This window comes from Vulpes vulpes, chromosome 15, assembly GCF_048418805.1.
Source record: "Vulpes vulpes isolate BD-2025 chromosome 15, VulVul3, whole genome shotgun sequence".
Lineage (NCBI taxonomy): Eukaryota > Metazoa > Chordata > Mammalia > Carnivora > Canidae > Vulpes > Vulpes vulpes.
In genome coordinates this window covers 41263104-41278695 of record NC_132794.1, presented here as the reverse complement: position 1 = coordinate 41278695, position 15592 = coordinate 41263104, and the positions used below count along the sequence as shown (strand labels likewise).

At 44.8% G+C, this 15592-nt stretch overlaps 1 protein-coding gene across 1 annotated transcript in view; it reads left to right on the top strand.

The window, feature by feature from the left end:
* Positions 1–15592, top strand: part of RYR3 (ryanodine receptor 3) — a 511176-nt gene that overhangs the window by 151039 nt on the left and 344545 nt on the right. The window contains exon 2 of the mRNA XM_072738189.1: positions 12411–12530. Coding sequence (XP_072594290.1) covers positions 12411–12530 — 120 coding nt within the window. The remainder of the gene's footprint in view (positions 1–12410; positions 12531–15592) is intronic.

Here is a 15592-nt window from a genome sequence, read left to right as displayed (position 1 = left end):
CATTTACATTCCCATCAACAATGCATGAGGATTCTTTTTTTTCTCCACATTTTCACCAACACTTGTTATTTGTCTTTTTCATTCTAGCCATTCTGACAGGTCTAAGGTAATCTCTCATTGTGGTTTTGATTTGCATTTGCCTCATGATGAGTGATGTAGAGCACCTTTTCATGTTGGCCATCTGGATGTCTTTGTAAAACATCTGTTCAGGTTATCTGCCTATTTTTATTTTTATTTTTTTAATAATAAATTTATTTTTTTTTTGGTGTTCAATATGCCAACATACAGTACAACACCCAGTGCTCATCCCGTCAAGTACCCCCCTCAGTGCCCGTCACCCACTCACCCCCCCCCCCCCCCCCGCCCTCCTCCCCTTCCACCACCCCTAGTTCTTTTCCCGGAGTTAGGAGTCTTCATGTTCTGTCTCCCTTTCTGATTGCCTGTTTTTAATTGGACTATTTGTGTTTTTGGTGTTGATTGTATAAGTTCTTAAGTATCTTGAATGTTAACCTTTTAACAGATATATTATTTGCAAATATCTTCTCTCACTCAGTAGGTTGCCTTTTTATTTTGTTGATGGATTTCTTTGCTGTACAAAAGCTTTTTGTTTTGTGGTAGTCCCAATAGTTAATTTTTGCTATTGTTTCCCTTGCCTGAAGAGACATATCTAGAAAAACATTGCTAAGGCTGATATTAAAGAAATTACTGCCTATGTTTTCTACCAGTTTTATGGTTTCAGATCTCACATTTAAGCCTTTAATCCACTTTGCATTTATTTTTGTATATGACATAAGAAATGGTCTAGTTTCATTCTTTTTTTAAAATTTTATTTATTCATGAGAGACAGAGAGAAAGAGAGGCAGAGACACAGGCAGAGGGAGAAGCAGGCTCCATGCGGGGAGCCCAACATGGGACTCAACCCTGGGTCTCTGGGATCATGCACTGAACTGAAAGCGGCGCCAAACTGCTAGAGCCATCCAGGGATCCCTCTAATTTTCATTCTTTTGCACGCAGCTATCCAGTTTTCCTAGAATCATTTATGGAAAAGACTGCTTTTCCCCGTTCTGTATTCTCTCCTTTTTTGATGTAGATTAATTGACCATATAAGTGTACATATATTTCTGATGGTATCTGGTTTTGATTCCTGACCGCCAGGTACTCCTTGGTCTACAGCTTTTTTTTTTTTTAAGATTTTATTTACTTATTTGAGAGAGAGAGTGAGAGCACACACGTGCATGTCTGTGGGTGCACGAACTGGGGGAAGGGCAAAGGGAGAGGAGATCCCAGACAGACTCTGTGCTAAGTGCAGAACCAGATGCCTGGCTCAGTCCAACCACCCTGAGGTCATGACCCCAGCCAAAACCAAGACTCAGACACCCAACCAGCTGAGCCACCCAGGCACCCTGGTCTACAGCTTTTTACTCAGATTTGACACAACATTTTGATCCACTATTTGTCCTGACCATTATTTTCATTCAACAAATTTGTGACATGTATGTTCCATATGGTAGGTATTAGGGATATAACACAAACAAGATGAGCAGGATGAAATTCTTGCCTTTTAGCAGAAAAGTTCTGCTAAGAGGGGATTTAGATAAGAAATCCAGGAGTTACAATGCAAAAAAGTAAAGTTTCTTTTTTTTTTTAATTTTCATTTTAGTTTTAATTTTTTTAAATTTTTTTTTTAAAGTAAAGTTTCTGATTGAAACATACATAGGCACTAATCCTAGGACTGATGAAGTGTCAGGGAGGAAAGAGAAGTAACCCAAACATCCCTGGGTTCCTGACTCTGTCTCCCTCAGATTCTTCTGGTCCTAGATTACATCCTATCTAAACTACTGTCACCCCAAACCCATTTGAGTCAATGTATACATACTACAGGATAGTCATCCACTTGGAATTCCAGTAGGGCAGATGTGTGGCCTGTCTTGTTTATCAGGGTACCACAGGCCATGAAAGAGTCTGGCACATCAGTGGGCACACAAATAATTCTTGAATGAATGTATGACTTAATTCTGCATAGAGCTAGAAGAAATTGATGGGTGTGTCCTTCCTTTCTCTCTCTCTGTTTCTTTCCTTCTTTCTTTTTCTTCCTTTTTTAAAGCTAATCCTGGATAGTTCATTGGGCATAATGCACCATTAGATTTTGAAAGCCCTTATTTTGCTTTTAAGTGACCTATTTTCAAAGACCTATCTATCTAAATGTCAGCCCAAAAATTTCATTACAAGCTATTAACTTCATCAAGCATACTTTCTGAAAAAGACACAGTGTTCCCTAGCTATTAGATTTTGTATGGAAATTGCTAGATGCTTTGTTGTTGCTTTTGGATTTTACAACATCTGTCAGTAAATTGGATTATTTATGCACACACTCGAGTATTTGGTTGTGTCCTTCATGTTGGATCTTATAGGTTTGTTTACTTTCTCTACAAATCTTAAAGGGGAAGATTCCAGAAAGTACTCTGTCTGAGGTACCGTGTTATGCCAGTAGAAAGGATCTCAATACTTAGTTTAATCCCATGATACAAAAGCAGATGGTACTGTGGCCCACTCTCCTCATTGGCGGTCCTATACAAGATCTGCCTACAAGTGGATGGGCTGTCATGGGTAAATTGCAAGGCCCAGGGAAGGTGTTACATACACCTCAGTTTAGAAACCAAAGGTCCAAGAATCAATGATAAAAGCAAAGGAAATTGACTTGAAAACAAAGAATGGATCTAATAGCATAAAACTATGGTCATCATTGCACAATTCATCATGGTCTCAGTTGTGGTGAGGTAGAATCTGAATTGGATGCTCTTTGTCCAGTTCTCAGGTCATGGTGCTTAGACTGCATCAAGATGGAGACACAGAGCAAACCCATCAGCATTTATAAGGTGAACATGGGACATTGAAGTGTCCTGGTCAGATCCCCTTTTTAAAATCAGGTTCAGATCCGTGTTTGGATCCAGAGACCTAAATTTTCCTGCCATAGCTGTATTATTGACCCCTGCTATCCCTCTAGGTTAGACATTGAACACCACAATTTGCTTTAGTTTTCCAGCTTTTTCCCATTCGTCCTTCACCCTGGCTGATGTGCCTAAAGAAGAAAGAAACCAAGGGAGTACATGTATGCACCAGGGTATGGTCCCTCACCTGGTACGTTCTCATTGGGTGAGAGAGTATTTGAAATACCAACACTACAAAATAAGATTTTATAGAAGACCTTCCTGTGGAGCTAGAAATTCCCTTGGTGGCAGCTAGGTCATTATTTTTCTATCCTATGAGAATAGGAAGAATTAATTGACATTATTTCTGGAAGAACATGTCACAGGTCACTGCATTCTTCCATGTCTAAGAGCAGCAGGATCTGAGAGGGAATTAAATGCATTTCTAAAGCCTAGTGTCTGCTTGTCCCTCTAACCAGTGTAGGGAAAGGCTTTCCACCATGCCCTCTTCTCTGCAAGTTCCAAATGGACCAAGCCATGGCTGACGCTGAATAGTTTTTATATTCTGAAGAGGATAGCAGAATATACACCTTCCAGTTGCTGGAGCAGCAGGAGCCCTGGAGGCTACAGGGACTTCTCTTTGCTGGTCAGTCGCCAATAAACAGCTGAGTCGGAGGACCATTTTGTCACTTCCCATAAAGCAATAGAAGAGTGTAATGAATTCATAAGTTTTTGTGGGCACTGTACCTAATAGGAAATAACATAACTAGTCATTCAGTGACCTACCGTGTGCCAGGTACTGTTTCAGGCATTGGAGGTGCAGCATTGAGAAAACCCGTGTCCAGGAGAGTTATGTTGTAACAAAGGAAGAGACACCTAAGAAATATATATTCTTAGGTGACAAGTGCTAATTGGAAAAGAAAGCCGGTTAAGCAAGGTGGGAATGAAGTGGTGGTCATATATTGGGTAACAGGGAAAGGTCCCTCCACTGTGGGACACAGAGCTGCTGGTAGGGAGCTGTCAGGCATTTGGAAGAAGAACATTCTAGGCAAAGGGAACAGCAAGCACAAGGGGTGGAAGGGAGGGTCACACTTGAAAATTGGTACTCGCAGAGAGGAGGCCAGCACGGCTGAAATGGGGCAAGCAAAAGGGTGATAGAAGAGAGGTTGTTGGGAGGTGGGGGCAAGTTTAGGACCTTACAGGCCACAGAATTCTGCCTCTTTCCTGGAGCAAGAGAGCCACTGGGGCATTTTGAAGAGTGGGATGACCTATCTCAGGTCTTAAAACCCTTTGGGGAGAGAGAAGAGGTAGAAAGAAGAGGTATGAGTGGGAAACAGATAGGAGTGGTGACTGCAGTCATCATGCTAGGAAATGATGCCTGAGCCTGGCAGCAACAGTGATGAGGGTGCATGGTAGGCCAGCTGGTTGCATTCTGAAAGGGCAGGATGGGTAGGATGTGTTGCTGGTGTGGATGTGAGGTGAGAGAAAGAAAGGAATCAATAAGACTGCAGTATTTATTTTATTTTATTATTTATATTTTTTATATTTTTGTCTAAGATCCTAAAGAGTTTGCCATGTCTTGAGACAGAGAAGACTCTGTGCAAATTCTCAGGGGAGGCAATTAAGAGTTGGATTTTGGAGACACTAAGGAACTGGAGATAACAGCCGGGGTTCAGAAGAGAAGCCTAAGCCGGTGATACAAACATAGAAGCCACTCATGTACATGTGGTTTTTTTTTTTTTATTTTTACTCTTTTTTTAAAAAATATTTTATTTATTTGAGAGACCCCCACGAGGACGTGCACATGTGAATGCATGAGTAGGGGAAGGGGCAAGGAGAGAGGGAGCGCAGACCACCACCATCCGCCACATGTGGTTTTTAGAGCCACGAAAGCAAATAATATGAGGAAAGGAGTACTGGTAAAGAAAACTCAAAGGGACAGTCTGGGAGCGTTACAAGGGAGCAGCAGAGAGGAGAAGAGGAAGGTATGCCTGCCAAGGATGCTGAGAAGGATCTGCCAGTAAATAGAGGGGAAAACTAAAAGAAAGTCTACCCTATGAGCCAAACAATGAAAGTTTTTAAAGAAGGGAGGAATGATAAACTATATCAACCTTCTGTCTCAGGATCCTGAAATTTCCATTTTACTGCATTTTGCAACCATCCATATAGTAAGGAATGAGAGACAAGAACCATCCCCAATTTTTGAGAGATTGGAAAAACAGTGAGGAGTTCCTAAGGTGTAATGTTACTACATCAAAAACACAACAGCAAGAGGAAAAACCCTAGAAAAGTGGTCTCTAGGGACACAGTATAACATCAGCTTCTGCAAATTGGACATTGAACTAGCTAGCCTCCTCCCTCAGTCCATAATCTTTAACTTCCAGAATTTTTAAATGGGATTAAAAACTTTGGTACGTCTCATGGAGCTATTGTGGAAGCAGGGTGTCATAGTTCCTTCTATATAATACCCACCATTTCTATGTTGGCATTCCAGACCCTACAAGTAAGAAAATGCAGAAGGTTTTTACATGCAATTTTTATGCATAAGCGTTTTTGTTAATGTTATCAGTTGTTTTCAAAGTATATGATTTGTTCACTAAACTCCCAAATATTTGTGCTTTTCTGTGCCAGGCACAATGCAGAACACTGAGGATTCATAGGGAGATGAGAGGCTCTTGCCTCCAAGGAGCTTAGAATCTAAGGAAGAGCAGGTAGTCAGAATGATTGCTATTTGCAGACACCGCCAGCACCATTAATTCTTGTGAAATAATTGAGAGATGGTCTTGTCTTCTGAAGAGCTCACTTATTTTTCATTTAGAAGATGCTTTGGGGTAAAGTCGGACAATGAGCTGTCACCCAGGTCTGCATGTCGTAAGCAAAGAGCTCTAACTGTATCTGTTTCCTAACATAGTTATGTCTGATGTTCACGATGAGTGGCTGGACACATCTTCCTCCTGAAAGCGATAAATGGTTGTGGATTTCCCTCTGCAATAATTCATGCACTTAAATGTGGGCCATGAGATCCGCTGGACTGCATTCTGTCCCACACGCTCCCTGCTCACGAGCTTCTTGGTATCTGTGATGTGCAGACCTAACTATAGAGCTGTCATCAGATTCCCAGTGATCTACCTTAAATAGGACTGTCGGACATCTTGTTTTTGTCCCAAAGAGTCTTTTGCAAATGACCCAGGGAGAAGAGGGAGAGCCAGGGTGCCCCCAGCCATCACCACAGAATTCCAAACTTGGTTGTTATCACACGGGTCTGAAGCCAGGGTAGGAGACAGAAGCAGTACGGTTAGAATGGGCAAGCTCCATTCATTTTCAAGTTCAAGGTTCTTCAGCTGGAGGAGTCTAGAAAAAACTTTGTCAGAGATGACCTGTGATGACTTAAATCTAAGCAGAGAGAGCCAAAGGCTGTCCTTGCTCAGGGACAATCACTCAACACCACCACAAGCTGAATCTTTGACAGGAATAGCGGGTCCTTTTGAACCGCATAGCTTGGACGGATGCTGACATACGATATACCTTGGATTTTAATCCTTTCTCCCCCTCTGTTACAAGTTTGTGGGTGATGTACACACCTTCCAGTGTTACAGTCATTGGGCACAGAAAATTTTTGTTTTATTTGATTTTCACTCCTCTGGTTGTTCTCTCTGGCATTTTGTTGTGTGATTTGGTCACTTTCCGGTATTGTATGGCCATGTGAGGGGGCTGGGAGTTATCTATTTTTATTAGCACTATCACCACAGGTCTTAAAGTCAGGGAGATGTGAGTTCAGACCTCTTACTAAAGTCAGTCTCTTGGGAGACTGTTGGGTGTCATGGTGAATAGGACACGCTCCTGATTCAGATAGTTCTAAGGTTCAAGGTCAGAATCTATTATTTACATGCTGTGTGGTGCTAGGCAAATTAATTAACCTCTGCACTTCAACCTCTGTATCTACAGATAGAAAGGATGTTAGCATCTATCTACCTTATAGGACGGTCGTGAGACCAGAACTGAGATGCTGTGACATGGTGGCACATAATAACTGTTCATTAAATACTTCTTTATTAAAACTGTCTGATTCCTCTGCTAGCCTCATTCTTAAAATGATTGTGTTGTTAACGTTAAACAACCTAGGGGGAAATCTCATAGTGTGTCTGGTATGGAATGAATAGTTGATATCAGTAATAATGAAGTGACAACAAAAACTTCTGAAATGGACGTCAAAGCCTCATTATTATTGCTCATTCTCCACTTTTTTATGTCAACATCTGTTCTGAGATTATTCAGTTCTGACTCATCAGTGAAAAGTGACCTTTTCTGCAGTAATTAATGTCACATGGGTGAGAGTAGACAAATCTCTTCTTAAAATCTGATTCCAGGGATCCCTGGGTGGCGCAGCAGTTAGGCGCCTGCCTTTGGCCCAGGGCACGATCCTGGAGACCTCGGATCGAATCCCACGTCAGGCTCCCGGTGCATGGAGCCTGCTTCTCCCTCTGCCTATGTCTCTGCCTCTCTCTCTCTCTCTCTCTCTCTCTCTCTGTGTGTGTGACTATCATAAATAAAAAAAAAAATTAAAAAAAAAATCTGATTCCATCGCAATCAGTCAGCGTGCTCTTACCAAACACATTCTGTTCCCAGCTTGGATTGGGAAGCAGTTTTCTGCACTGAGTTTATAATTAACTAGGAATTGTAAGGTAAAAAAACACATGCATTCAATAAATTTTAACTGTATATTTTGTATATTGTATATGGTATATATTGTGCACAAGGCACGATGCTAATGAATATCCTGATAGGTATAAACATGAACCAGATGTGGATCCTGCCTTCAAGGGGTGCAAAACAAGCTGAGAGGGCTGGGAGAGAATGTGGACACAGACAGGCTCACCACCATGAGACTGTAGGCAAGTTAATGAACTGCGCTGTGTGGGAGCTCCTCACTTGTCAAGTGCAGGTGACAATAGTACCTACACTGTCATGTTGGGGTGAAGCTTAGGGTTATTATAAGGCACAGTGCTCGTCATGAGATTAGTAAATGTTAGCCATTTCAAAATATATAGTTGGGATAAGGCATGCATGTAAATAAACATAATGCCAAAGTGTGGTGATATTGCTATGGAAATTTGGATAGAAGAGAGATTACGTAGAATCCATAAAGGAATGTGGTATTTGAGCTAAGCTTGGAAGGATAATACATGCACATAGAAAAAGGTAAAATCAGGGCGGCTTTAGAATCAGTATGAGTAAGAGTGTGAAGGTAGACAAGACGAAGGAGTTATTACAGGGAAGTTAGAGTTACAGGGAAGAAGTTAAGGTAAAAGGTCAGAGAGTGAAGGTCTTCGTATGCTGGTTCAAGGACTTTGTCCATGTGGACAGTGGAGAGAGGCCATTATGGGTTTTCAACAGAAAAATGGTAAGGTCAGAGGTGTGCTCTGGTAATAGACCTCAGGAAGAATGTTCTGAGTGTCATAATAGTTTGTCTTGGTCTCTAGACCTCCAGTCTATCCTTTTTCTGGTCTGCCATAGGACGGGTGGGAGAGAAGACTCAGAGACAGGATATGTTGATGTCTGGGCCTGGGCTGCCAAGAGATTGGATGTGTCATTAACACACATGAACATAAAAGGATAAGTAGACTGAAAAGTGCCTTTGGGTACACTGGGACACGCTGGTCTGTGGTGCCTATGGATAAAGTCAAGAATAAGTTGGGGTTGGGAACCTTACAGTGCTACCAGGTTGGAAGTACAGATGGTCCAACAACTCCTCTGCATAAAACTAGAAACCTGAAGAATGGATGAGATTGCTAAAGGGAGATGACAAAGGACCACTTTTGGGTGACCTCTTAGATGTAGGGAGAGCGGGAGAAATTGAACATGGAAAGGATCCATCGGAAAGGCAGGAACAAGGAGAACAGAGAGTTGAATAAAGGGACAGAAGAGTTTCAAGAAGGAGTGTTTTAGGGAGGCTGGACGAAAGACTTATCTGGGAGATGGGAAGGCAATAGGAATGGAGGAGAAGTGAGGCTGGAGGCAGAGGGAAGAACTCACTTCCAGAGGAATGGGTAGAGACCTTTTGACGTATTTCTGTAGAAATCAGGAAATGTTTACATGATCTTTGGTATTATTTCCTGGGAACCTAAGACCTGTGTACCCTTCATCCTTAAGGGCAGAGACTAGGTCTAAAAAGTCTTTCCATTACTGATTATGATGCTCTCTGACCTAGCACTTTGTCTTTTGTCTTATAGCTGGGGGGAGGTGGTGATTTGATATTGACTGAGTCAGATCTGCTGAGTCCTACAAAAAGGGGAAAGTTCCTATGGTCTTATTCCAGTGAAAGCAGAGTTAAAAGAAGCTGAAAATGTACTATTGAAAAAAAAAATCCCATAAATTGATGGAACAAAACTCCAGAGTTGTGTTACTTTCTCTATCAAAAAATCCTTTTCCCTTCCAGGAAGAGGCGGCCGGCGCCCTCTGGGAACTGGAAGTCCTGGTGAAGGAGAGTGGGAACATGGAATGTAAGAGAATGAGAAAGCAAGAGAGAGAAGACTGGGTTCACAGAGCAAGATAGTCTGGTTCCAGATTTAGAACAGGGATTGTTCTAGGTTTTGACAAGGAATGTTCACCAGCATGTGTTACTAAAACTGTGTAGTAATTAGGTCAAGGTGTTTGTTTTGAAGAGACTGTCCACATGAACCTTGAAGTTAGTTGAGATGAAGCTCAAGTGGCAAGAAGGAAGCCAGATCTTGGCTTACATGACCTGGTGTGCTCTGTGGTATCTGTCCTGGCAGGATGCTTTGTCATTGGATGGTGGTCAACAAATGTGTACTGGATTCGCACAAAAATGATCAGGTTTTCTGATTGTCATTAAGAGTCAGATAAATGGTGGGAGAACTGAGTAGGATGTGGGTACATTGCCCAGGAAGATGTGGAGATTGACAATCACGTACCTCAAGGTAGAGGAATTTGGTACATGAGCAGAAAAGTGATTATCCAAATTTGGCATTGAGGATTGGGGGAGAGTGCTGGAGCTCCTGGGGAGGAGGATTGCAAGATGTGGAAGAATTTGCAGCCTCCAATCCCAGGGAGCTCCTTAGAAATGGCACTCCCTGAAAATAGTCAGATTCGATTTAAAGCAAAGGGACAAAGAAGAGAGGTAACGGGAAGAGAACATGCATCAGTCAAGAAATGAGTGACCTAGGGAGGGCCAGTGACTGGAGGTGCTTGTGTTCTGGGTCAAACCAAGTGAGAGGCCTAAGGAGATGGTTGACTTGTGGTTCTGAATGGAGCTTTGGTGCAAAGGTTACAGTGTCACGTGCTCCAGGGCTCGAGATGTTGGTCTGTTGAAGGTGTGCGGGGGGCGGTTGGTGCTGTCTAGAGTGAAGACAGGTCCAGGCTGCCACTCCAGATGTTGTCTGCAGCCAGGTCAGCACTGGGCATACGGTGCCAGACAGCACCGGAAAAAAGAGGAAAGCATTTGAAGAACAGGAAACTTGCCTCAGAGTCCTACACCCATTTGCGTGTCACCCAGAGCGTGGGCCTCAGAGAGTTTGTGCTGGGCTGTCCTTCAGCCACGGCAGGTTCCTTGATCGCGTTAGCTGTTGGGCAGCCTAGGTTATGAAGGTGCGAGTTACAGGACAAGGAGGCAGCCAGCGCAAGGTCAAGCCAAGGTGGTTTGGGTACCTTGGAGTGGAACGGGCATGGGAAATGGGATCATGGAGAGAGGGGTCTTCAACTCAAACTGAGGAGAAAATTTTGTGAACCTTCACCCACTCATGAAAAGTCTGGCCCATAACACACTCCTGTGATTTCCAAATACCTGTTTTTTTGCTGGTGAATCGTGCATAGGTGGGGGATACCTAAGTATTTCTCAGTAGGGGGTCCTCTTGACAATTTGGACAGAAAAATTATGTTTCGAAGACTGTCTCTTTTGGCACAGAGCATTTAACTCCCATGACCCATTGCAATTCATGTAGTGCCCCTGAGTCATTTGGCCAACCTAAGAGTACTCCCTTGTTGCCTGTGCCCTCCAGGAGGATGTGGTCACCTCTGGGCACCAGAGAATCTGGGGCAGACGCCACCTGGGGGGAAGTTTCATTCTCTCCAGAGATTTCATGGAACCCACATTTCGAGACTAGGGCTATTCTGGAGTTTTATTCTGTCTCAACTCAAATGAAGACCATGAATTCGGACTTCACTATACGCAGAGGCTTTTGAATTTATTACCGACTTGATTTTAATAATGAATGGTGACATTTCAGTGCCAGTGAAAGCGTGGGGCTTTTTTTTTCCCCCTCAGTCATCTTTTCATGGGCCTGTGATTTGGAGTCTTCTCATGTTTTCTTATACCCTGACCAATCTCGGGGTACCAGCAGACATCCTTTTTAAGGCTCTCTTACTATTGAATCTTGTTTACCTTCCCATCACGGGGAGGATGTTATTTTTTCCATATGCCTAGACACATGGCAGCCCCCTTTCAGGAAAAAACATTTGTTTCATCTTCCGGTCCAATACCCTGGGATGCACATAGCCCCAGGAGACGTGGGGCTGAGACACGGGAACAAGGGAACAGTTGCTCAGGAAGAAGCCCCACCTGGCTCTCCTCTCCTCACTCCTTTAACTCAGCCACACCTGTAGGTAGACCTGCTGGATGCCCCAAGCCCAAGGTGAAAGTTAACCTGGTGAGGAGTGGGGGACATAGACGGGGGAGAGCGGGTCTGGGGTGGAGGGCCTGGTGAGGGGAGTGCTGTCCTCTGAGCCTCAGGCAGCGGTGAGCAGGAGGTGAGCATTGGTGTCAGTACTGGTTGGCCTCGTCTCTGGACCATTAATGAGAGGAATGCTGCTCAGCCAGGGTCTCTGAAATTTCCGGGGGCTTTGCTTCTCATGACCACAGGGGAGAGGATCCCCTCCTGGCGCATTCAGGGCGGCTTCTCCGTCCAGCCTGAGTCTTCCAGGCTCCTTCTCAGCCTGTCTTCCACACCTTTCCAGGACCCATTTCCCACACTCTCCCCAGCTTCCTTCCGTAGCCCCTGGCAAACGTGTCACCCACTATATCCACCCCCACACCCCACAAGTGGCTCTTGCCTCCCCCGGGCCTCACCCGAGGTGGCCTCTCCCTCCAGGCCCCGGTCGCCTGGTCTCTGCTGGCGGGTCTGTTCCTGCAGCTGCAGCTCGCTGTTCCCCTCGCGTACCTGCACATCGCTTGGATTTCCCTTCTTGTCTGCTCACCTCTTGACACGGTCTGCCCACCTGGCTTGTGTGTGCGGCCCGCACCTCCGATACCAGGCCCGGGCCAGCTGCCTGGGTCTGTGGCCCACAGGCGCCTCGCACCTCAGCCTGCCCCCCCGACCCCGGGGTTCCCAGCTCCACCCTGGGGCACCCGGGTGCTCCGCGGGAAGCAGCAGGCTGCCGTCCCCTGTGTGCCCCTCGGGGTAGCAGCACGGTGCCTAGGCCCTGGTTCCAAAGAGCCGCTGGCGCTCACGCATGTGTGTTCTGCCGCAGGAAGATGAGGTGGTTCTCCAGTGCATCGCAAACGTCCACAAGGAGCAACGCAAGTTCTGCCTGGCAGCCGAGGGGCTTGGCAACCGCCTGTGCTTCTTGGAACCCACGTCAGAAGCCAAGGTGAGCCCTGCCCGCCCTCTGCACTCGCCTCCCACAGCTGTCAGGGGAAGGGGGGGCGGGGAAGGTGAGGGCCAAGACGTTAAGGAGGACAGGTTTGCTGTTCAGAGTGGAAACTGTGACTCCACAGCCCGGGAGCCTGGGGGGCCCCTGCAGCTGGGACCCAGCTCCGTGAAGACCTGGCGGTGCCCGGTTGGCCTGTGTCACCAGGGCTGCCTCCAAGTCACTGTCAGCCCTTCCAGGAGAGGTCTTTCTCCTGTTCCCAGAACACCTTTTTATGTTAATTCCTAGAGGTCCGAATGCATGTTCTTTACTCTCAGCCTCAGTGCAGGGACCAGCAGGTGCTCGCCCCAGGTACCCAGGCACGCTGCCCTTCCCCTTCCTGCTCACTGTGACCTGGGGGCAGGAAGCAGCGGCTGCTCTGGCCCCCACCTGCCTGGCGACATCTAATGTCCTGTCTCTTCAGCTAAGCTTTCCAATCATCTGTGCTTTTCATGATGCGTATGTCAAGGGGCTCCGTGTGCTTCACACGACCGCAGCACTTTGCAGTCCTGGCCAGACCTTTACATCACTCAGGGTCCTGCAGAGAAACAGAGCCAGTGGCACCTCTCCCTCTGTCTCAATACATGGATAGATGGGTAGGGGGATAGATGCATATGGATTGAAGATACTTCTGCTGGCAAGGCTGGAGTCTGCACTCAGATCAACAGGTTAAAAACTCAGGCAGAGGTTAATGTTGTCTTGAGGCAGAATATTTTTTCTTCAGGAAACCTCAGTTTGTTTGTTTGTTTAAAGGCCTTCGACAGATGAGGTGAGGCCCACCCACATTACCAAGGGTCACCTCTACTTGAAGTCAACTGATTATAGATGTTAGTCACCTCTATCAAATACCTTCACGTCGAAACCTGGATGGGTTTCTGATTAAATAACAGAGGACTGTAGTCTAGCAGTGTTGATGTAACACTGACCATCCCACCCTCCAAACTCAGTTGTCTCACAGAACCCTTTTTCTTTAAGGCAGAACACGGTCACTGTGTTTTCTAGTAGGCCCCCCTGATGGACATGTAGTTTCTCCACAGGAACCTGCACAACACAGACACGTGCGTATTATGACCAGATCCTAGAACACCACGTGTGCCCCGTAATGGCCATATCCACCAGAAGCCCCTGTCCTCTCCATTTCTTTTTTGGCCTCCCATGAAAGTCACTGATCCCTGAGTACAAGTGTCCATCTGTGACATGTATGGCCAGTGCCAGTAGGACAAATCCCATTAAAATAAGTGACAAGGACGTGGCACCTGGGTGGCTCAGTTGGTTAAGCATCCAACTCTTGGTTTTAGCTCAGGTTATGATTGCAGGGTCCTGGAATCAAGCCGCACATTGGGCTCTGAGCTCAGCAGGGACTCCTCTTGAGATATTCTCTCTCTCTCTCTCTCTCTCTCTTACTCTCACTCTGCCCCCCCTCTCTCTTTCTCATAATAAATAAATAGCCCTTAAAGAAATAAATGGCAAAGAGAAAAGGAAGATTTTTTTTTCTCTTTTTAAAGGTCTTAGACTTGATTTCCCTGGGTTCTTTTTCATTTGCTGTTGCCCTAGCTAGCCATTTTGCTTTTCATTCCCAGCAGTCTGGGATGATAGGAAGATCACTAGGTTAAACGTCAAGAAGTTAATTCTCAACCACAAGCTACTCATGTGACTATGAGCAAATCATTCAAACTTGTTTTTGGTTTTCTTATCTGCCAGATGAGGTATGGCCTCGTGCAGTGGAAAGAGCATTGACTTAAACTGGGAACAGTGGTACCATTTTCTGGTCCTCCACTGAGTGGGTCATGGGGCAGTGGCTTAGGGCACCAACTCTGGAGCAGACTGTCAGAGTTGGAATCCTGTCTCTTACCACTCTCCAGCGAAGCCAGGATCTTGGCCAAGGTACTCCACCCTTCTCAGCTTAGTTTCCTCATCTGCTTAATGGGAATTTAATAGTTACTACCCGAAAAGGTTGTTATTAGGATTAAATGAGTTAATACTTATGTGAAGTGCCTCGCACATTGTAAACTCCGTATAACCACTGAGTACTATGATTTCATCTTATCTAAACCAGATGAAAAACTACTATATATCCTAACCTGAGAATACTTTTTGTATCAATACCCCATGAATAAAAATAACCCATACCACACTTAAATGCATCTGAGGATGAGAAAAATATCCTTCCTAACACTCACTTGACTAAGTGTTCTTATTTTTTTAAGAGAGAGAAAGAAACAGATTGACAGAGTGAGCAGGGTGGGGGAAGGGGCAGAGGGAAAGAGAGAGAGAATCCTAAGCAGACTCCCCGCTGAGCACAGAGCCTGATGCAGGGCTCGATCTCACGACCCTGAGATCACAACCTGAGCCAAAATCAAGTTGAATGCTTAACCACCTAAGTCCCCCAGGCATCCCTAAGTGTTCTTACTTTAATTTTTCATTTTAAATTTACAACGAAGTAATAAGACTGAAAAAGGATGTAATAGATCATAATTTTATCATCTTGTCACAACTGTTTTCATTTCTTTTCAATTCAGTCTTTGCCCACATGCACCTGTATGTTTTCAAAGTTGTACTCAGAGTGGATATATAGGCATTCTGCTGGGCTTTTTTCTTTGACATTTTAGCCAGTTCCATCATGCTATGTTGTCTTCATGGTTATTAAGAACAAACAAACAAAAAACCATGTGGTTTTGCTAGTTTACTTTTGCTTCTTAGAGTAAATGTCCAGGAGAAAAATGACTGGTATGAAGAGGATGATCAGTATTCAGCTGCTTTCTCCAAAGGAGATACCAGTTGTCACAGTTGACACGCCCACTCTCTGTTACATGAGCATGTGTCTCGTTTATATATAGTATGAGGAAATGGCACCATGAGTGCTTCTCAAAAATAAGTAAATAAATAAAAATTAAAAGAAAGAAAGAAACAGCCAAATTCATGGGAATGATAGAAAGTTCTCAAAACCTCCCATCACCATTCCAGGGACCCACCTGTTAGCCTCCATTTGCTGAGGCTTCAGTCTCTCGTGCTGCCAGCTACAA